We start from the raw sequence: 23,041 nt of genomic DNA on the forward strand, positions 1-23,041 counted from the left end.
CTGTAGTTCCTTCATTTTTATTATTCAATGCATTCGTTTTCACATTGATCACAATATTTCATAATTTAATATCACAACTGGACTCAATACGGGTTGAATAATGTAATATTTGTGTGCTGGTATTAGAACACTCATGTTATCACAGTTTGTTTGAAAGAATCGTCAATACAGCCACAACGTATCAGACCATCGCAACAGATGGGTCCACTGCATCAATACTGAACAAAAACATAAACGCAACAATTTCAAAGATTTTACTGCGTTACAGTTCATATATGGAAATCAGTCAGGACATTGCTTACATCCGCTATGACAGGCTCATTGTCCACCCTACCAGAAGACTGGAAGGGATGAGAAATCTTAAGCCTATGGGTTCGTAGCTTCAACACTGCAGCACACACACACACTTACACACACCAATTGATTAATGGACTGCTGAATGTATATTTTTTTTCAATGTCTATGTTGGCTATTTTCCACATTATGTCTATCTCTGATACGCTACCCAGGAAAGGGCTGAACATAGCCCATATTAATATATGTAGCCGTAAAAAGAAGGTTCATTAAATCAACAACTTGCTAACATCAGATAACATTCATATATAACCATTTCTGAGACTCACTTAGATCATTAATTTGATTATACAGCAGTAGCAATACAAGGATATAACATCTATAGAAGAGACAGCAATGCTTATGGGTGAGGTGCTGCTGTATATTATCAGAGCCATATCCCTTTTAATGCTTAGAGAAGATCTTATGTCAAGTGTTATTGAAGTGTTGTGGTTGTAGGTTCACTTGGCACATCTAAAGCCTTTTCTTTTGGTGCTAAGAGTCAGTATCTAAATAATGTGTGAAATGCTTGATAGTGTATGTGATGTAAACAGAGAGGTCTACTTTCTTGGGGACTTGAATATTGACTGGTTTTCATCATGTTGTCTGCTCAAGAGGAAACTTCTCACTGTAACCAGTGCCTGTAATTTGGTTCAGGTTATTAATCAACCTACCAGGGTGTTTACAAACACTACAGGGGCAGCAGGTACCCTAGTGGTTAGAGTGTTGGACTAGTAACCGAAAGTTTGCAAGATTGAATCCCCGAGCTGACAAGGTAAAAATCTGTCGTTCTGCCCCGGAACAAGGCAGTTAACCCACTGTTCCTAGGCCGTCATGGAAAATAATAATCTGTTCTTAACTGACTTGCCTAGTTAAATAAAGGTATATAAAACAAAATGCTACAGGAACAAGATTATCCACATGTATGGATCACATTTTTACCAATACTGTAGAACTTTGATCTAAAGCTGTATCCGTACCAATTGGATGCAGTGATCACAATATGTGGCTATATCCAGGAAAGCCAAAGATCCAAAAGCTGGGCCTAAAATAGTGTATAAGAGATCATACAAAAGATGTTGCTGTGACTCTTATGTGGGTGATGTAAAAAAAAATGTGTGTGTCTGATGTGATTAATAAGGAGCATCCAGACGCAGCACTTGATGAATTTATGACATTGCTTCTTCCAATAATTGATAAACATGCACTTGTTATGAAACTGACTGTTAGAACTGTTAAGGCTCCATGGATTGAGGAAAAACTGTATGGTTGAAAGAGATGGGGCAAAGGGAGTGGCTAATAAGTCTGGCTGCACATCTGACTGGCTGACTTACTGCAAATTGAGAAATTATGTGACTAAACTCAACAAGAAGAAACTGTATTATGAATCCAAGATCAAAGATCAATCAATGATATAAGAGTGATCGAAAACAACGTGACTACTTTAAATTAAATTATGGGCAGAAGGACAAATTCAACTCCATCTTTCATCAAATCAGATCAGGCTTATTCATCACAAAACCATTTGATGTTGCCAATCATTTTCATGATTACTTCAGTGGCATAGTGGGCAAACTTAGGTGGGAAATGCCAACAACAAACAGTGAGCCGTCGTATTCATGCATTAAAAAAAACTAATAATGAAAGAAAAGCATTGCAAGTTAGAATTTTGTAAAGTTAGTGTGGGAGAGGTGGAAAAGTATTGTTATCGGTCAATTATGACAAACCTCCTGGAATTGACCATTTAGATTGAAAGCTACTGAGGATGGTAGCTGACTCAATAGCCCCTCCTATTTGTCATATATTTAATCTGAGCCTAGAGGAAAGTCTTTGTCCTCAGGCCTGGAGGGAAGCCAAAGTAATTCCGCTACCCAAAAGTGGTAAAGCTGCATTTACTGGTTCTAACAGCAAACTGTTGGAAAAAATAGTGTTTGACCAAATACAATGCTATTTCTCTGTAAACAAATTAACAGAATTTCAGCATGTTTATAGAGAAGGGCACTCAACATGTTCTGCGCTGACACACATGACTGATGATTGGTTGAAAGAAATTGATAAGAAGATTGTGGGAGCTGTTAGATTTCTGTGCAGCCTTCAGTGCAGAAAAAAACTTGTGCTATGGCTTTTCAACCTTTGCCATATCGTGGATTCAGAGCTATCTAATAGAACTCAACAGGGTTTCTTTAATAGAAGCTTATCTAATGTCAAACGTATGGTGTACCGCAGGGCAGCTCTCTTATCTCTTCTATTTTTACCAATGACCTGACACTGGCATTAAACAAAGCATGTGTGTCCGTGTATGCTGATGATTCAACCATGTACGCATCAGCAACCACAGCTAATGAAGTCACTGAAACCCTTAACAATTAGTTGCAGTCTGTTTTGGAATGGGTGGACAGTATTAAACTGGTCCTGAACATCTCTAAAACTAAGAGCATTGTATTTGGTACAAATCATTGCCTAAGTTCTAGACCTCAGTTGAATCTGGTAATGAATGGTGTGGCTGTTGAACAAGTTGAGACTAAATTACTTGGTGTAACCTGTAAACTGTCATGGTCAAAACATATACACTACCATTCAAAAGTTTGGAGACACTTAGAAATGTCCTTGTTTTTAAAAGAAAAGCAATTTTTTTGTCCATTAAAATAACATCAAATTTATCAGAAATACAGTGTAGACATTATTAATGTTGTAAATGACTAACAATAGCTGGAAACGGCAGACTTTTTATGGAATATCTACGTAGGCGTACAGAGGCCCATTATCAACAATCATCACTCCTGTGTTGTAATGGCACGTTGTGTTTATCATTTTAAAAAGCTAATTGATCATTTAAAAAACGTTTTGCAATTATGTTAGCACAGCTGAAAACTATTGTTCTGATTAAAGAAGCAATAAAACTTACTGCAGCGCCAGCTGCGCCATCAGAGACTCTGGGTTCGCGCCCAGGCTCTGTCGTAACCGGCCGCGACCGGGAGGTCCGTGGGGCAACGCACAATTGGCCTAGCGTTGCCCGGGTTAGGGAGGGTTTGGCCGGTAGGGAAATCCTTGTCTCATCGCGCACCAGCGATAGCTGTGGCGGGCTGGGCGCAGTGCGCGCTAACCAAGGTTGCCAGGTGCACGGTGTTTCCTCCGACACATTGGTGCGGCTGTCTTCTGGGTTGGATGGTGCTGTGTTAAGAAGCAGTGCGGCTTGGTTGGGTTGTGTATCGGAGGACGCATGACTTTCAACCTTCGTCTCTCCCGAGCCCGTACGGGAGTTGTAGCGATGAGACAAGATAGTAGCTACTAAAAAACAATTGGATACCACGAAATTGGGGAGAAAAAGGGGTAAAAGTCACACACAAAAAAACAACAAAAAAAGAAACAATTAAAACTGGCCTTCTTTAGATGAGTTGAGTATCTGGAGCATCAGCATTTGTGGGTTCGATTACAGGCTCAAAATGGCCAGAAACAAAGAACTTTCTTCTGAAACTCGTCAGTCTATTCTTGTTCTGAGAAATGAAGGCTATTCCATGCGAGAAATTACCAAGAAATTGAAGATCTCGTACAACGCTGTGTACTACTCCCCTCACAGAACAGAGCAAACGGGCTCTAACCAGAATAGAAAGAGGAGTGGGCGGCTCCGGTGCACAACTGAGTAAGAGGACAAGTAAATTAGAGTGTCTAGTTTGAGAAACAGACATCTCACAGGTCCTCAACTGGCAGCTTCATTAAATAGTACCCGCAAAACACCGGTCTCAACATCAACAGTGAAGATGCTGGCCTTCTAGGCAGAGTTGCAAAGAAAAAACAATATCTCAGACTGGCAAATAAAAAGAAAAGATTAAGATGGGCAAAAGAACACAGACACTGGACAGTGGAACTCTGCCTAGAAGGCCAGCATCCCGGAGTCGCCTCTTCACTGTTGACGTTGAGACTGGTGTTTTGCGGGTACTATTCAATGAAGCTGCCAGTTGAGGACTTGTGAGGCGTCCGCCACACATTCCACACATACTTACCCCACCAGACATGCCACAAGGGGTCTTTTCACAGTCCCCAAATCCAGAACAAATTCAAGAAAGTGGACAGTATTACATAGAGCCATTATTGCATGGAACTCCGTTCCATCTCATATTGCTCAAATGAACTGTAAACTTGCTTTCAAAAAACAGATAAAGCAACACATCACGGCACAGCGCCTCTCCCCTGTCTGACCTAGATAGTTTGTGTATGTATTGATATGTAGGCTACGTGTGAAGTAGTTGTATCCTTGAGCTGTTCTGTATTATGTCATGTTTCATGTTTTGTGTGGACACCAGGAAGAGTAGCTGCTGCTTTTGCAACAGCTAATGGGGATCCTAATAAAATACCAAAAATACCAACAATTTAAATACATTCATTAGGTCCTAACTGTGAAAACAGATATGCATCTGTTGGTCACAGATACCTTAACAAAAGGTGGGGGCTTGGATCAGAAAACCAGTCAGTATCTGGTGTGACCACCATTTGCCTCATGCAGCGCGACGCATCTCCTTCACATAGAGTTGATCAGGCTGTTGATTGTGGCCTGTGGAATGTTGTCCCACTCCTCTTCAATGGCTGTGAAAAGTTGCTGGATATTGGGGACTGGAACACGCTGTGTACACATAGATCCAGAGCATTCCAAACGTGCTCAATGGGTGACATGTCTGGTGAGTATGCAGGCCAAGAACTGGGACATTTTCAGCTTCTAGGAATTATCCTTGCGACATGTGGCCGTGCATTACCCTACTGGAACGTGAGATGATGGTGGCAGATGAATGGCACGACAGTGGGCCTCAGGATCTCAGTCAACGGCATCACTGTGCATTCAAATAGCCATTGATAAAATGTCCACCAATGGGGCGTTCTGTTCACAACATTGACATCAGCAAATTGGTCGCCATACGACGCCATAATTGGTCTGCGGTTGTGAGGCTTGTTGGACATACTGCCAAATTCTCAAAAACGACGTTGGAGGCAGCTTATGATAGAGAAATGAACATTCAATTCTCTGGTAACAGCTCTGGTGAACATTCCTGAAGTCATCATGCTAATTGCACAGCATTGTGTTGTGTGACAAAACTGCACATTTTAGAGTGGCCTTTTATTGTCCCCAGCACAAGGTGCAGCTGTGTAATGATCATGCTGTTTAATGAGCTTCTTGATATGCCACACCTGTCAGGTGGATGGATTATCTTGGCAAAGGAAAAATGCTCACTAACAGGGATGTAAACAAATTAGTCCACAAAATGAGAGAAATAAGCTTTTTGTGCATATGGAACATTTCTGGGATCTTTTATTTCAGCTCATGAAACGAACTCTTTACATGTTGCGTTTATATTTTGGTTCAGTGGATGTTACAGGACGTCCCAGACAAGATGTAGAAGAGCCGGTTAGGTTTCTGCCTGTTGAGTGTTGGTGAGCAGGAGTGGTTCTGTATAGTACATATAGAATATAATCGATAAACAACCGAGAGCCAGGTATGATAAAGGTAGTGGAGTGACGAGACATGGGCTAATGTAGAAATACTGACGATCAGAGAGGCATCAGGCATTGTAGATATCTCTTTAATATCATGAGCATACACCAAAAACTGAAAACATGCCACGGTATTTTCCAGAAATGTTTTATTTTATTCACAAAATTCTCATTTCTGTACAGGAAGCAATAACCATGACAAGCATTCACAACGTCATCATCATACATTTCAACAAAGGAACACAATATAAAGAGATACTGTTTTTCAAATTCATACACATGGAGTCTGTTGAACAGTCATCAAATTGTGTCGTTCACAGGGGGAAATAATTAAGTCTGATTCCGTATGGTGGACCATTCCTAGTCTCTTGCACGACAGTCCATAGATATAGATACATCATTTATAGCTAAGGTATGTCCACATCGCATGTGTAATATACCAGGTATGGAAACTAGAAGTCGACACAGCGGCCCTTCCTCTCCCAGTCCCCGTAGCGCGTGGGCTCTGGGCCCCGGGGCCCCCCCTGCTCCTTTGTGGCTGGGTTCACATCATCAGGGAACTCTGGAAAATCAATGGGGAATAATTACAGTGTGAAAGGCAATGGCGCATCCTAGAGGGTACAGTTGAAGTCAGATGTTTACATACACTTAGGTTGGAGTCATTAAAACTTGTTTTTCAACCACTCCGCAAATTTCTTGTTAACAAACTATAGTTTTGGCAAGTCCGTTAGGACATCTACTTTGTGCATGACAAGTAATTTTTCCAACAATTGTTTAAAGACAGATTATTTCACTGTATCACAATTCCAGTGGGTCAGAAGATTACATATACTAAGTTGACTGTACCTTTAAACAGCTTGGAAAATTCCAGAAAATTATGTCATGGCTTTAGAAGCTTCTGATAGGCTAATTGATGTCATTTGAGTCAGTTGGAGGTTTACCTGTGGATGTATTTCAAGGCATACCTTCAAACTCAGTGCCTCTTTCCTTGACATCATGGGAAAATCAAAAGAAATCAGCCAAGACCTCAGAAAGAAAATTGTAGACCTCCACAAGTCTGGTTCATCCTTGGGAGCAATTTCCAAACGCCTGAAGGTACCACGTTCATCTGTACAAACAATAGTACGCAAGTATAACACCATGGGACCACGCAGCCGTCATACCGCTCAGGAAGGAGGCGCGTTGTCTCCTAGAGATGAACGTACTTTGGTGCGAAAAGTACAAATCAATCCCAGAACCACAGCAAAGGACCTTGTGAAGATGCTGGAGGAAACAGGTACAAAAGTATCTATATCCACAGTAAAAATGAGTCCTATATCGACATAACCTGAAAGGCTGCTCAGCAAGGAAGAAGCCACTGCTCAAAAACTGCCATAAAAAAGCCAGACTACAGTTTGCAACTGCACATGGGGACAAAGATCATACTTTTTAGAGAAATGTCCTCTGGTCTGATGAAACAAAAATAGAACTGATTGGCCATAATGACCATCGTTATGTTTGGAGGAAAAAGGGGAAGGCTTGCAAGCCGAAGAACACCATCTCAACCATGACGCACGGGGGTGGCAGCATCATGTTGTGGGGGTGCTTTGCTGCAGGAGTGACTGGTGCACTTTACAAAATAGATGGCTTCATGAGGAAGGAAAACTATGTGGATATATTGAAGCAACATCTCAACACATCAGTCAAGATGTTAAAGCTTGGTCGCAAATGGGTCTTCAAATGGACAATGACCCCAAGCATACTTCCAATGTTGTGGGAAAATGACTTTTATTTATTTATTTTACTAGGCAAGTCAGTTAAGAACAAATTCTTATTTTCAATGACGGCCTAGGAACAGTGGGTTAACTGCCTGTTCAGGGGCAGAACGACAGATTTGTACCTTGTTAGCTCGGGGACAAGCTTAAGGACAACAAAGTCAAGGTATTGGAGTGGCCATCACAAAGCCCTGACCTCAATCATATAGAACATTTATGGGCAGAACTGAAAAAGTGTGTGCCAGCAAGGAGGCCTACAAACCTGACTCAGTTACACCAGCTCTGTCGGGTGAATTTTGGCCCATTCCTCCTAACTTATTGTGGGAAGCTTGTGGAAGGCTACCTGAAACATTTGACCCAAGTTAAACAATTTAAAGGCAATGCTACCAAATACTAATTGAGTGCATGTAAACTTCTGACCCACTGGGAATGCGATGAAAGAAATAAAAGCTGAAATAAATTATTCTCTACTATTATTCTGACATTTCACATTCTTCTACACCTGCATTGCTTGCTGTTTGGGGTTTTAGGCTGGGTTTCTGTACAGCACTTTGAGATATCAGCTGATGTACGAAGGGCTATATAAATAAATTTGATTTGATATCATTTGATTAAAATAAAATGGTGATCCTAACTGAACTAGACAGGGAATTTTTACTAGCATTAAATGTCACGAATTGTGAAAAACTGAGTTTAAATGTATTTGGCTAAGGTGTATGTAAACTTCCGACTTCAACATAGTGAAAATAGTTTGTCCTACTTTCAAGGGGATCCTTGGTCTTCTCATCATTCATGTCGAAGCGGCCCTGGGGGGTTTTGGCCTTGCGCAGTGGCTCCTTGTCCTTCACTGCTCCACTGGCTGTCCGCAAGTATCCTTTACACAAGAGAGCCACATCACATTTGATGCATTAGGTCATTCCACCTCAAAAAGCACAAGAAAAGGGATTGACACCCACCATGTCAGATTGTTCTGAAATCGTTTCTGTAGTTAGTAACAGATATGATTAGCATTCCTGAAACATTATTTTGTTGACATATAATTTGATCTGTGAGAAAATAAACTAATTGATTACACTCAAGTTGGCTATTTTAATTTATAGGATTCAGACGTTCAATAAATAAATGGTCCAAATAAGATGTTGGGTACTACATTTATTGAATATTATCTCAATCCTATAAAATGAAAATAGACTATTTGGGTGCAATCAATTAGCTTAATTCCTCCAAGATAAAATTACATTTCAACAAAATAATGTTTCAGGAATGCCAATCGTATCGGTTTCTATTCACAGAAACAATCTCAGAACAATCTGAGTTGGTGGGTGTCATTGCTTGCTGAAATTACATTGAAAAACAACTTCATACCTAACCTAGATGATTGTGTGTTGCCATTTTGACATATCAACACAAAATGATTGGTAGCTTGAGAAGGGTATCAATATCTTGGTAATTTGTAAACAAATGATGTATATGTGACAATGTAGAATCCAGTGTTTTGGTCTGTTTCCCAGGGTACACTTTTTTAGTTATGTATTTATTTGCAAAAAACAACACAACAACAATAACTCATTTAAACAAATGGACAATCCAGGGTACATCATAATACTACCAGACACAGTTTGATTTAACAAGGCATAATTGGCGGATTAATGTGCTTGTGGGAAGCGGGAAACTGAACAGTGGTACATCCGACATGATTGTGTTCAAATCCTCTCTGAATGTCCCACTCCCAGGGTACCCTAATTAGTGGAGAACATGTGAAGTGTATAAAAGTACTTAGATCTGTTCAGGTGGAGTAGTGTAGAGACTGTGGCATCTTTGCTGAGCTGTACTTGTTTGAGAACCATTTGAGGATCATACTGAATGTTTACAGTGTGGTTGAATTTGTTCAGAAAGTATGTGTTGAGTTTCTCTATCCGTGTTTAGGTTTGGCAGTATTCAACATATATATATTTTTTAAAGATGCACTCTCAAACTATTGTATAATTTCAGGCAGTAGTTTTGAAAGTGGTGCTAACGAGCCAAAACGAACCATACCGCAATTGAGAATCTATTCCCGTTTAGATGGAGTATTTGGCTGCCTGAGCCAATTCGCTTCTAAACAGAAAATGTAAGGTCCTAGGAATATAAGGGAGTAACGTTAGGCTCCTTTCGTCCATTATTGGGCTAGCTTATGCCCCACCTGAAAATGCAACGGAATGCATTTGCTCGATTGTTTACATTTTTTAGGGATAGGAACATCAACCTACCTCCGGCTCATCCTTGAGCTTTACCTCAACTGTCACCACAGGTATCCCTGAGTTGATTTCTTTCATTCTCATATGTACTTTCCTTATTTATCGTGTGTAGTATTTACTGCATTGTTGAGGAACAGCTTGCAAGTAAGCATTTCACTGTACTGTTTACACCTGCACGTGACAAATAAACGTTGATTTTAAGTAGTTTACCTTCCTAACGGTAACTATAGCCATCATGTGCACGCTAAGCCTTGAGAAGCAACACTCTTCTTCGAGTTAATACACGCACCTGTAAAAGCAGATTCCACGAATAACCCTTGGGTCACAAGACGTTTCGATGCAGAAGCGCAGACGCTTAGTAGAGACATGTTGATTGCCGTTAGATACACTCACTCGTTCAGAAAGATGGTTAAACAGTAATTTATCAAATGTGCTGGTGTTTTGGCAAGCTTTAATGACGTATGAAAAGTCATCATCTTGCGACAAAATCTAACTTGTAGTAACTACGTATGGTCACCAGGGCGAGCTAAAGTACAGGGTTTGGGTCAATCAGATGCAGCCGAGTAGCCATCACAACACAAACTACCACCACCAGTAAATCCCTGTGTAAGTGCTTTCATCATAATGTCTTCTAGATGCAGAACGTGAGATAATATCATCATGGAGGGATAGTTATCAATGTATGTGGGAAAGTTCACGGGTCTATCATTCTCCTCAAAAAGTGTATACATGTGTACATGTGTGATAAAGTGTATTTTGGTTGACATGACCATTTGTCACATGCACAGGTTGAAAGAACCGAACAATTTGTAATAAAAATTTAAAAAACAGATTTTCATGGGTTAATCTCATTCTCTCCCTTTCCTTGGATCATTTAGCACACAAAAAAATATAGTGTGAAAGAAGTATGGTATAACCTAATCAATCCACCGATCAGTGTTCCTATAGGATCGGGCGGCAGGTAACCTAGTGGTTAGTGCATTGGACTAGTAACCGAAAGGTTGCTAGCTCGAATCCGCCGAGCTGACAAGGTAAGAATCTGTTGTTCTACCCCTGAACAAGGAAGTTAATCCACTGTTCCTAAGCCGTCATTGTAAATAACTTAACTGACTTGACTTGCCTAGTTAAATAAATAGGTTGAGATGAGAAAATACCTTGTTAAAAATTGGGATACAGCAGCTATGATTTTCTTTTGTGGACATGGTTTTGTCTCATCTAATATGTTAAACAAGGGAACTCATGGATTAGAAGAGCCAACTATTTATCAAATACAAAAGCATGAATCATTTAATAAAAAAGGTAACATACAAATTGCCATATTCTGTTCAAGAATATGATTAAACAATGATTGCAGAATAAAGTCTGCAATAGACAATTGATTTTTGCATGCAGTTCAAAATGAGAAAAAAAAATCGCTCCATTCATACATTTCAAATTCAGAGACATAGACTACACAATGGCTTTGAATGGTACAGTGATTCGTATGTGTGTAAAGCCAAGAATAGATTATACTGTAGCTAATTTGAGTCATACAATCATTTTTATATAGCAATAGGATTAATTGCAAATTAATTGTATCAATGAAGGACATGACAGAGATCGGTTTATTGATAATTATGTTTCAACTTCTTATTGATGATGTTAAGAATATACTGCTTTATTTCCCTGGTGGTGAATGAAAAATGCATGGGCTTCTGTGACTTACTGTGGCAGAATCATACATTACTGTGCTATAAACAGGATACTAAGCTGTAAGTCCTGGTTAATGCTAATGTGGAGATTGTGTAGTGATGAATGCATTGCAGCATTACAGATCATAAGGAAGCAACGCGTAGTGAGATCAAACGTAGAACATGTTTGTGGAAATGAACACATTTCATACGGTACAAAAGAGGGTGCCGAATAATAGCAGTAGCACAAGAACTGAATATTATTTGTGGCTGTGTCAAGATATACGAATGTTGTTAGATTGTGGATTTGCAACTGAATTGTGGCAGACAAAATAAACAGTAAACGCTCACTTGGTAGAAATACAATAACATATTACTTCAGTAATGAAATGCATGCAGGAACTGTATTTGATGACATAAAACAAGCCTAAATAATTGTAATTTAATGAAGCCATAAATAAAGAATATGGATCAAACTGAGGACAATGAACAAAATGGAAGGTGTTATGCTTGCTTACATATTAAGCTCTCAATCTGCCGCTCACTGCACTTGTCCACATCTTTTACATTTTCAGCCATTTTTACCACCTTTTTCCATTGAGGGCTTTGAAAAAAACTAAAAGCCATCATGCCTGCTCGGTTTAAGAATTTCAGGAGTTTTGGGAAAGCCACTTAAGTGACGCTGCAGTGCTGATATTTTCGAGTAGATGAGGCAATTCTACCCTACATTCCTTTTTGACCATGGGGAGAGGCCCTGGACTAACTCACAAACACACTGTCCTACAGCTGGATACGATCAACACACACATACACACACTTTACAGTTGCAATGAATGTTAACTAACACACAAAATACACAGCTGCATATTCCAAAAAGTAGACATTCATCATGATCATGCAACCAGTATCAATCACTTGCTGGAAACACCCATTATAAAGGTCTGGTATTGACTAATAGAGGGCAGGTATATCAGGGATGGATCCTATAGTCAAAGAGGGAATTTTGGCCATCAGTTGTCCCATACACAGCAATGTAGTTCACTCCATGTACTCCATGATGGATGATCATTGGTTTAAAACAAAATATGACAAATACACAAAGTACAACACTGCTGTATTAATTCTTTAAAAATATATTTCATATGGCCTTATAATTCTAGCCTGTCATTATACGTATAAATGGATCAACATAACTGAAATGATTATAGGATTATAGAGTACAAGAAAGTTGAACAAATAACACCTTATTTTACAGTCATAATTCAGCTGTTTACCTGGTATTTATGAAGAAATTACATTATGCAGTAACAATGGATAGGCTACTTAACGAAAAAACAATACATTTACACTTCAACAAATTCAAAGCCATGTTCATATTGCTAACATTGTGCTTGTTTGAAAGACAAAGACAACAAATAATATTGTACAATGATCAGGCAACTGTATAACCCAATTTCTGCAAATACCAGGTAAATAGTAGAGTGCAATAAAGTATAATCCAAATTAGTAAGTGCTTGTGTAATGTGGTAAGAGGTAAAAGATAATGAATAATTTATAACAGAAACTTGATGAGGTGGTACATTTGAACCTTTTGCCACTGATTCTTCCCTTGCAAAGAGATAAAGGGGTTGCATAACTGCTAATAGCGATTCATAACCATCGCTATCAATATAAACGGTTGATATAAACATCACTGTTATGAGACACAGGCAGGCTAGTGAATCTATACCAGCAAATTCATATTTTTGAAACCAATACATTTTTCTTGAATTAGGCCTATTCCTCAAATGATCAGGTATGAATGAATATGTCAAAATTTTCCTCTAGGAGAAAAGTGCTAAAAGAAGTGCTCACTTATTTGAATCTAGCTATAGTCTTAGTTCATAGTTAGAACTGGACTATATTTGATTGAAAAATGACAATTAAAACGTTATCACCTAAAAGCAGGAAGATAAGGTGAACTATTGCACAGTCCTCTAAAAGCATGTTGCTAATGGACTCGTGCATGGCTGCAGGAAGATTTTTCCGGGTGGGGGTGCTGAGAAAGAAAACATATCCCCACGTTAACGACTTTTTTTCTCCACTCATACAGGAGTCATTAAGGTCCAGTGCACTAATTTGGTGATTTTATATATATTGTTGATTTTATATATATATATATATATATATATATATATATATATATATATATATATATATATATATATATATATATATATATACATATGTATGTATGTGTATGTATGTATATGTGTATTTAATTATGATTTATCAGGGGGTGCTGCAGCACCCTCAACACCCCTACTTCCGGTGGCTATGAGCTCCTTGTTCACTCCATGCTTTCAACCTCAACCTTTTTTGAGGCAGTCAGATAAATCCAGGTCCTCTTGAGTCATATTTTTCAAGTTGATGATCTTAAAAAGTTGTTGGCTATGACTCCACTCACTTTCAAAAAGAAGATGAAAGAAATGCGGTCAGAGTTTGTTATTCGCAGGCGGACACGCTGCTGATTTTGGCGGTGTTCTCAGTCCATGGCTGGAGGTTCTGAAGCGCGAACAGGGAGCTGTTATGCAGGCACAGCGGGTCCGGGTTTGCCGGTTGGTTTATCGTTTTCTGAAAAGCCTCCTGTTGGAGTTGCATGAGGATCCGGTTGGCCTGCTGTCGCTCTGCTTCTCTCTCCTCAGCTGTCTGCCGCCTGGAACACCGGAGACACAAGAGAGACACTGAGGAATCAGTGGGAAATTCTATCCAAAATAGGCTGCGTCATTATAGATCTTAAGAAGCCTATGCACATTATATTTTGATACAAAGTGAATGTCTTCTGGATTAATTTAAACACGTTTATCAAGTATGATTATAGACTATAACAAATTGCGAGACAACATTTGCCTAATGTAGGCTAAATTGCTTGGCTAAGCATTATTAACCGATAGGCTAAAAGCTGATATCCAAATGCAAATTTCCCACAAATAGTATAACATTTTCACAGCCAACAATAGCTTATGTGAAAACAAATAACGTTTTGTCAATTCATTTAGTCTTCCTCTGATGTGGCATAAATGTTTGTTCAAAATGTTCTGTTATGTTCTCTCATTGACTTCATACTTACTCTTAGGCCTATATACATAATATTTGTATTCCTTGATTGTATATATATATTTTTTTTTCTAAAATCGAATCTTCAGAGATGTATTTAACTTCTTCAGTAGATAGGCCATTGAGATAGGCCTCTATCTCAATGCGTAAAATTTGTGGCCAAACATGCCTTCTACATTTATGCACGATATGTTTAATCTGAAAATAGCTTTAAAGACCATTTTTTTAAATTACTGAAATGACATTATTTCGTAAGATTAAAGAAGCGTTTCACTTTAAAAGAGTAGACGTGTGAGGGAAATCATTATCCTGTAGGTTAGGATAGGATATAGGATATAGTTAACTTGCCACTGAATTTTACTTTAATTTTAAACCACTCATTATATGAATCACCATAGTTTCCTTGACTGTTGCAAGACAATATTAATTCAATGAATTGTAAAGGTTTGCAATCGAAAACTTCAATAAAAAATAAAATTGACCACCTGGAGTAGACTGTAAAAGGTTCATTTGAAGCAGGGAGATTGGATTTTTGTATATAGTTTTAACAAATGTACACAATTATTTATCCCATATTCAAGACCGAGTACGTTCAATCTATCCGTCTCCCAATATATTTTTGGTCGGTTTATATAGCCTTCTTGGAGTGTAAATAAATAGCTCATGTTATACATAAAAGCAGCAATTTAGCTAAAACACACACACAAACAAATCACGGAGAGGACACTTTATACCTTAAATGTAATCTACAAATTATCATCAGTAATCTCACCTCCATTTTGTTCTTCTGTTCTGGAACCATGTTTTGACTTGCGCGTCAGTCATCTTGAGGGCCTTGGCCAAAGCCGCTCGCTCTGCGGAAGCCAGGTACTTCTGTCGGTGAAAGCGTTTCTCCAGCTCGCAGATCTGCAGGCGAGTAAAAGACGTCCGGGGCTTTTTCTTCTTGGGGGGCGTCCGGTTCTGGTACGGGTGACCTACACGACGTGTTACAGTGAGGGGTGAGAGCGCCACTGGATTGGGAGACGAATAGATAAGGGCGAAAGCATGCAGCAAAATCAGCAAAATAGCAACAACAGAGCAGCGAAGCAAGTTCATGCAACGTCAGACAGAGAGAGGGAGATTGCAGGTTTAAAATAAAGAACTGCAATTCAAATGCTAGGCTAAACCAAACATCCCATTGTTAATAATGCACTCTGATACAGCCCTGGATGAAATAGCATATTGATTAGGCACCCGCTGTCCTGTCCAAAAACAAGATGATGCAGGTGGGAGGAAAATACTTGATGTTACGTTTATACCACACAGATTCTGGCAGATGCATTATCCAGCTATTAGGCTGCAGGATCATTTAGTGTATAAAACGACAACATACAATTAAAAAGCCCCAAATACTATAGCCTAGTTATCGTTAAGTGAACTTTTAAAATGTGAGATTGAAGGATAAATGTTCCTTTTAAATCACCGAGAGATGATAAACGAGGATGCATACGGTGTTATATTTGTTGTAGCCATTTTTGTAATAATGGGTGGGGGGGGCTACATTTCGACTATTTCGATAACATGCAGATGTGTTGAGCTATATTTTGATTATCTTTAAATCAACGTTGATTGTAGGTGCTTCTTGTGAGATATATATATAGACTAGTAAAATAAGTCAAATGCATAGGTGTTTATCGACTAAAATGGTATAATGAAATTACACAGCGTGTTAAGAAGAAGCCGTAGTAGACAGCAGTAGACTGATTTATTATCGATTATTTTCTAAGCTGAGTGCGTCAGAAGACAATAACTAAGCCTAAGTGCATTCAATGACCCTTTCCATCAGAAACAAATTGCACGATCGTGATTTTCTCATGACAAGCATGGCAACACACGCACAAACACACACGCACACACACACACACACACACACACACACACTCACACACACACACACACACACACACACACACACACACACAACATTGTATGTGCATTATAGAGATGGTCTACCGGTGAACCTGTCTTTGGTGTATCTTCTGTTACTCTCCATCCAGGGGAATGTAAATCCCGTCAGGTTGTTAATCGAGCCTGGCATCGTGGACATGCCGTAGGGGATGGACGAGTGTCCACTGTTCAGAGGCCGGTGCGCGGGCACACGGATGACTCCAGCTGCGTTAACGTTATTCCCACTGATGTTCATCCCCATGTTCATGTTATAGGTGCCGCTCAGATTGGCGACCCCACATGCGTTGCCGTTATATCCAGAGTTGTCGCCGGTGAAGTTACTAGTCATGGTGTTGTAGGCAGTGCTGACGACGCAGCCGAGGCCATAGTCCGGCTCGGGCATCCGATCGCCGAGCATGCAGCTTTGGTCCACATTGTTAAGGATTTGGTCGATCCCGAAGCTGATGGGCTCCGCGTGAATGTGCTGGAGATGCGCTCCAATATGTTCCATGGCCCCCGCGAGCCCCCCGCGAGGTACAGAGGTGCTCCACGCAGCGCGCCTTATCTTGGTCCTTTAAAACGTCTTCAGCTCTCGCTCCAGTCGTTATCTAATACGTGTGTGTGTGGGTGTGTGTGCGTGTGTGCGTGTTTGTGAGAGTGTAAGTGTGTGAGAGTGAGGCTATACTAAAAGCGATTGTCTGTTTTTTTCTTCTTCCCTTTTGGCTCGGGCAGCCTTGCCGAATGGAGTGCAGCATCAATCAAAGTGCCAAATAGGCAGCACGAGATTAAGCCCCATTTTTAGGCCTCGAGACTCAATTGGCTGAAGACACCGCCGCGAGGCCACAAGCTCATTCAGTGAAAACTGAGCAGAGGGTCGCATGATCCTCTGGACTTGTGGCAAACATCATAAACACCAGGCGGAGTCTTGTGAAAGTAGGCAATGTTTATATTTTGTATTTTATTAATTTCTCCTCATGGCACATATTTAGAACATCAATTACAAAAACTGTTTTACGTGACACACACTAACCTAATGTCAATAGGTGCGTGGTCAGATCCGAGCAAGCAGTGAAAGTGTTAAAATGGCCTAATAAATGCGGAGGAAAGTGTCTTCTTCCATCCCTCGTAGGCCTCTGTGTTCAACTTATTTCAGGTTGGCCTAATCAAATGTCTCCATTTGACAGTGTTTCTTGGAAACACAATTGTACTGGAGAAAAATCTATGTGCTCGAGCAAATTATCTTAATCAAAGTGGATTCACAATGCCTTCAGAAAGTCAAAGTGGAAGAAACATTTGTAAAAAAATGTATGTATCTTGTTTAGATAGCCTAAGTATTCAACCATCTGAGTCAATGCATGTTAAAATCACCTTTAGCAGGGATTAAACTGTGAGTCTTTCTGGATAAGTCTCTAAGAGCTTTGCACACCTGGCTTGTACAATATTTGCACATGATTGTTTTTAAAATTCTTCAAGCTCTGTCAAGTTGGTTGTTAATCATTGCTAGGCAGCCATTTTCAAGTCGTGCCATAGATTTTCCAGACGATATAAGTCAAAACTGTAACTAGGCCACTCAGGAACATTCAATGTTGTCTTCGTAAGCAACTCCAGTGTATATTTGGCCTTGTGTTTTGCGTTATTGTCCTGCTGAAAGGTGAATTTGTCTCCCAGTGTCTGTTGGAAAGCAGACTGAACCAGGTTTTCCTCTGCCTGTGTTTTTATCCTAAAAAACTCCCCAGTCCTTGCCAATGTAACAGTATAGTTTCCGTCCCTCTCCTCGCCCCTACCTGGGCTCGAACCAGCTACCCTCGAAGCATAGTTACCCATCACAAAAGCCACGGCCCTTGCAGAGCAAGGGGAACAACTACTTCAAGATCTCAGAGCGAGTGACGTCACTGATTGAAACGCTATTAGCGCCACCACCGCTAACTAGCTAGCCATTTCACATAGGTTACACCAATGACAAGCATACCCATGACGTGATGCAGCCACCACCATGCTTAAAAATATGACGAGTGGTACTCAGTGGTGAGTTGCCCTAAACATAAGGTTTTGTATTCAGGACATAAAGTTAATTTCTTTGGCACATTTTTTGCAGTTTTACTTTAGTGCCTTATTGCAAACAGGATGCATGTTTTGGAATATTTTTTATTCTGTACAGGTTTCCTTTATTTCACTCTGTCATTTAGGTTAGTATTGTGCAGTAACTACAATGTTTTTGATCCATCCTTAGTTTTTCTTTATCACAGCCATTAAACTCTGTAACTGTTTTAAAGTCACAATTGGCCTCATGGTGAAATCCCTGAGCCGTTTCCTTCCCCTCTAGAAACTGAGTTAGGAAGGACGCCTGTGTCTTTGTAGTGACTGGGTGTATTGATACACCATCCAAAGTGTAATGAATAACTTCACCATGCTCAAAGGGATATTCAATGTCTGTTTTTTTTACCCGTCTATAGGTGCCCTTCTTTGCGAGGCATTGGAAAACCTCCCTGGTCTTTGTGGTTGAATCTGTGTTTGAAATGTACTGCTCGACTGAGGGACCTTACAGATAATTGTATTGGGTAAAGAGATGACGTGGTCATTCAAAAATGCAACATATTATTAGATTTGTTAAGAAAATGTGTACTCTTGAGCTTATTTATGCTTGCCATAACAAAGGGGTTGAATAGTTATTGACTCAAGACATTTCAGCTTTTCATTTTAAATTAATTTAAATTAACTTGAACTTTCGGTTACTAGTCCAACGCTCTAACCGCTAGGCTACCCTGTCGCCCCAAATGATGGGGTAATGTGTGTAGGCCAGTGACACAAAATCTCAATTGTAACCGCTAGGCTACCCTGTCGCCCCAAATTATGGGGTAATGTGTTTAGGCCAGTGACACAAAATCTCAATTGAATATATTTGAAATTCAGTCTTTTAACACAACAACATGTGGAAACAGTTAAAGGGTGTGAATACTTCCTGAAGACACTGTAAACAAAACACCCCAAACTTCGATTTTATGCCCAATAAAACTCCATTGGTTATAGTTGATTTAAAACATCAACAACATGTTAACTTTGTCAACACGAATAAAGTAAGTCGATTTATACTAAGCCTTTGGATAACTGCATATCATAATGAATGATTAATCGACCTGCAATGTGCTCATCTTTTAATATATAAAGCATATTACTGATAGGCCTATATGTCCATGCGTAATTCCAATTGAATTATGGACTCATCTCTCGATTGTACATTTCTTAGTAGCCTAGCCTATTATTTAATTAAAATCAAATAGTTCCAAGCATATCCATGCCCATACATGTCCATACAGCCGGTCCTGTGAGGGGGAGTTTATTAGGCTTTCAAAAAGTGAGCTCAAATAGACCAATTAATGATAAGCATATCAGCTGCACAACTCCTATAATGAGCTCCTTCATCGTAATAGGCTTGATATTTAATGTCCCACGACATAATTTATTTAGGCCTATGTTCGTATAGTGGCATCACTACAAAACGTTTTTTTTAAATTAGCCATTGACTGGCTGTGCATGTGTCAAGACTTTATTTTCAGAAATATTCATGCTATGGACACACGCCTGGCATGTAGGCATATGCCTATCAAATATTTCGTGAAAGTAAGTTAAACGAAAGAGTATAAACCATTGGACTACAAACTCGTTATTTTTAATGCAACCTATTTATCCATTGTCTTATTCAGTCCGGCCTAATGGACGTCATTAATGATCAATGGCTTGGTATTATGTAGGCTATACTATAATATTCAAGTTTAAATGAATACATATTGGCTACCTGTATCATATCTAAATAAAAGCTAAATAAATGATCAAAGCCCGTTTTTTTATGCGTTTTTAATTTATATACCCATTTCAGTTAATAATTTCAACAGACAAACATGCTAACTTCAAAACAATTACATGAAAATGAAACCATATGGGTCATTGTTTTTCTCTCCTCTCGAAATCTTCAGGGATGTGATTATTTAACAGAGTGCATTAAAGTATTAATATTTGATATGGGTTTCCAGATTCTCACTGGCCAATTGACCGAAATTAAAGTTTAATAGCTCGCGGGGCTCCCACTTGTGTGGTATAGGCTACTAACCAACTCGTTAAAATCTGGATTAATAACGACCTTTGCAGACTACTAATGCAGTCACGGAGGACTGCAAGCTTTTTTTTGGTTATATTTATAAATATATATATATATATTTAATTTCCGGTAACACAGACAAGAGAGAACATGGACAAAATACACACTATAAAACCCCCAGCCATCCCCATCCTCCACCCACACACGATATATGTTTTTTCACAAACAGTAAGGTCATTGAGAAATGTAGTTGGTCAAAAGGATTCTATGTCGACAAAGACATAGAATCCATATTCCAGAATGAGGACACCTCTGGGCATTCCCAAACCATATGCAAAAAAAAGGGCCTTGGGCACCATGGAAGCAGAGCAAACAATTTGGAGTGGGAATTGAAATATATATATGCTATATGTATATTCTATATATAACCCTATCATTAAAGAGATGAGGATAGAGGTTAGTTTGCAGCTGTCAACATATCATTTGGAGGCCTGCAATCCTTTATTTTCTTCTTCTGAGAAACAGAGATGGAGCACGAGCCTATCTATAGTCTACATGCATGGAAGTTTCTCTTTGGAAAAGGTATCTGTGATTAGACTTATTTCAATTCATCTAAATGGTGGAGTAAGTGATGGGCTGTTCTTGTGCAGTGTGGGTCATGGGTCGTATGTGTGTGTGCCTGTGTGTGTGTGTGTGTCCGTCCTAGATACTCAAATCCAACCCGCCGTGGTAACACGGAGTAAAACTGTCAGCAGCTATTTATCAAACTCGGATTATTGAGCCACCACCTCCAATAGCAGCTGGGGTTTTGGTGTGGTTTGGAAAAAGTTATTTTCAGAGAGATTTAGCCTATTGATTTCATACCCTTTTAAGTCTGCCTGTAGATCTATGTATAGGCATAGCTCATCCCTGTGTTGTATGCTACATTAGCCCATCGTAATAAATTAGGCCATATGGGGTATTGAGGCCTATTTTCTATATTTTGTCGTTCTAAATGGTGCTGCTTTATTGTGTGAGGACAGTCTCATGGTGGTATGTGGTCCGTTTGTTGTGTTTCTTTTCCCCTGTGGTTGTATCAGAGTGTATCATCGTTCTGGGTCTACCTGCTCAGTCCTTGACCCCTGACCCCGACCTATCTGGCGCCAATTCCATCATCTCGTCTCCTCGGCGCACGCACTTAACAAGAAGGACCGCCCGAGCCAAGCGCACGTGGCCATGAATGATGACAGTTTGGATAGGTCCTCTCTTCCTGCGTTCCATTCAAATGAAACCATCACTCTCTCCCCAATCTCTTCTGTTCAGCACCGCCAACTGTGGAGTAAATGAGGACATACATTGATTGTATCAATATGAATAACAGAGCACAGCAGCCCCATTCTCAAAGGAGCCAGATAAAACGTTGGGCATGTTGTATTGACACACAGAACAGCCGTCAAATACAACCAAGTCCTCGAGCCAAACTTATGTCAGCGCCGACATGCTTGTGCACCCGGATATCCACTGGAGCCCAAATAGGACTTCTCTATTGAACTCCAAACAGAAGGACAATTATTTTATACACAGATCACGTAACCAAGCTCAGAAAATGCCATACATATTTATCATACTTTCACTGCATTTAATTGGTTTGTAGAGTAAAACATTATGTGTCGGCCTAATGGGATTCATAATTGATTTACCGCCTTCACTTGGGTGAATTAGACCTAACAGATTCCTTGGTCTAGGTCTACATTTGTAAACTGATATGAGTTGAGTGTCCATGTGATCGAAGCAGGTCAAATGAGCACTATTTCATACAGTGAATGACTTAGGCTGACGTAGGCTACTCTACTCCACCCATGAGGGAGCTGAAGCCATCTCTGGTCTGAAATAACAGTTATCACTGAGACGTGAGCGATCATCCTGTTTGTTTAGTAACACAGGGAAATGGCTGCCACCACAGGGATCTAATGCGGCACAAACACCGCTAGCCCCACAACCCCTCAACTTCCTACAGAGTACACACACACACACAGTCTCTGAACAAAAACATACGAAACAGATGGGATTCACACACAGGAAAAATGTGAGGGAAAACATGTTTGAGTTCACTCCTCCGCGGGCAGACTGAACCATCAGAGCTAGACGCACTTTAGTGACACATCTCGTAATGTGAGGCAGTAAACACAGAACATGTTGCCTTGAATAATGTCTAATGGTCTAGTTGACAAGGAACTCTTTCAGGGTGTAAATCATTCTCATAGCGCACATAATGAAATGTAGCTGAACTTTGAGTTTATAAACACAAGGAGAAAAGTGCCCGAGCCAAGAGCACATAGCCCGTGGCTACAAGATGTGTTGTTATGTATGTAGAGTTGTTACAGTCCAGGCCATAGGTGTAGCCACATGAAAGTGTTGACAGACACAATGACCTCATACAGTCTGTCAACACACACACACACAGACACAGAC

General features: G+C 39.8%; 2 protein-coding genes across 3 annotated transcripts; both read right to left on the bottom strand.

Moving 5' to 3' along the window:
- Positions 1-5,945: 5,945 nt before the first annotated feature.
- On the bottom strand, positions 5,946-10,276 carry sdhaf4 (succinate dehydrogenase complex assembly factor 4). Its single transcript, XM_020479947.2, has 3 exons — positions 10,095-10,276; positions 8,329-8,442; positions 5,946-6,376 (listed from the first exon to the last, which is right to left on the bottom strand). The coding sequence occupies exons 1-3, from the start codon at positions 10,171-10,173 to the stop codon at positions 6,267-6,269; spliced, it is 303 nt and encodes a 100-aa protein (XP_020335536.1). The 5' UTR covers positions 10,174-10,276; the 3' UTR covers positions 5,946-6,266.
- Positions 10,277-11,065: 789 nt separating this feature from the next.
- Positions 11,066-17,318, bottom strand: tlx1 (T cell leukemia homeobox 1). 2 transcript variants are annotated; one of them, XM_020481653.2, is made up of 3 exons: positions 16,564-17,318; positions 15,344-15,581; positions 11,066-14,170 (listed from the first exon to the last, which is right to left on the bottom strand). In XM_020481653.2, the coding sequence occupies exons 1-3, from the start codon at positions 17,006-17,008 to the stop codon at positions 13,960-13,962; spliced, it is 894 nt and encodes a 297-aa protein (XP_020337242.1). In that variant the 5' UTR covers positions 17,009-17,318; the 3' UTR covers positions 11,066-13,959. The 2 variants fall into 2 exon arrangements, with proteins under 2 accessions (XP_020337242.1, XP_020337243.1); XM_020481654.2 differs by having other exon boundaries at positions 15,344-15,545; positions 16,564-17,156.
- Positions 17,319-23,041: the final 5,723 nt, after the last annotated feature.

Source organism: Oncorhynchus kisutch, linkage group LG4 (genome assembly GCF_002021735.2).
Source record: "Oncorhynchus kisutch isolate 150728-3 linkage group LG4, Okis_V2, whole genome shotgun sequence".
NCBI lineage: Eukaryota > Metazoa > Chordata > Actinopteri > Salmoniformes > Salmonidae > Oncorhynchus > Oncorhynchus kisutch.

Bases quoted from the DNA above. Each gene is read 5' to 3' on its own strand.
- sdhaf4 (XM_020479947.2), bottom strand. From the start codon at position 10,173: ATGTCTCTACTAAGCGTCTGCGCTTCTGCATCGAAACGTCTTGTGACC. The intron at 8,443-10,094 runs GTGCGTGTATTA...TCTTGTGTAAAG, and splicing joins CGTGGAATCTGCTTTTACAG to GATACTTGCGGACAGCCAGT. The intron at 6,377-8,328 runs GTAGGACAAACT...TTGATTTTCCAG, and splicing joins GACCAAGGATCCCCTTGAAA to AGTTCCCTGATGATGTGAAC.
- tlx1 (XM_020481653.2), bottom strand. From the start codon at position 17,008: ATGGAACATATTGGAGCGCATCTCCAGCACATTCACGCGGAGCCCATC. The intron at 15,582-16,563 runs GTAGACCATCTC...CTCCCAATCCAG, and splicing joins CACCAAAGACAGGTTCACCG to TGGCGCTCTCACCCCTCACT. The intron at 14,171-15,343 runs GTGAGATTACTG...CCGGTGTTCCAG, and splicing joins AACAGAAGAACAAAATGGAG to GCGGCAGACAGCTGAGGAGA.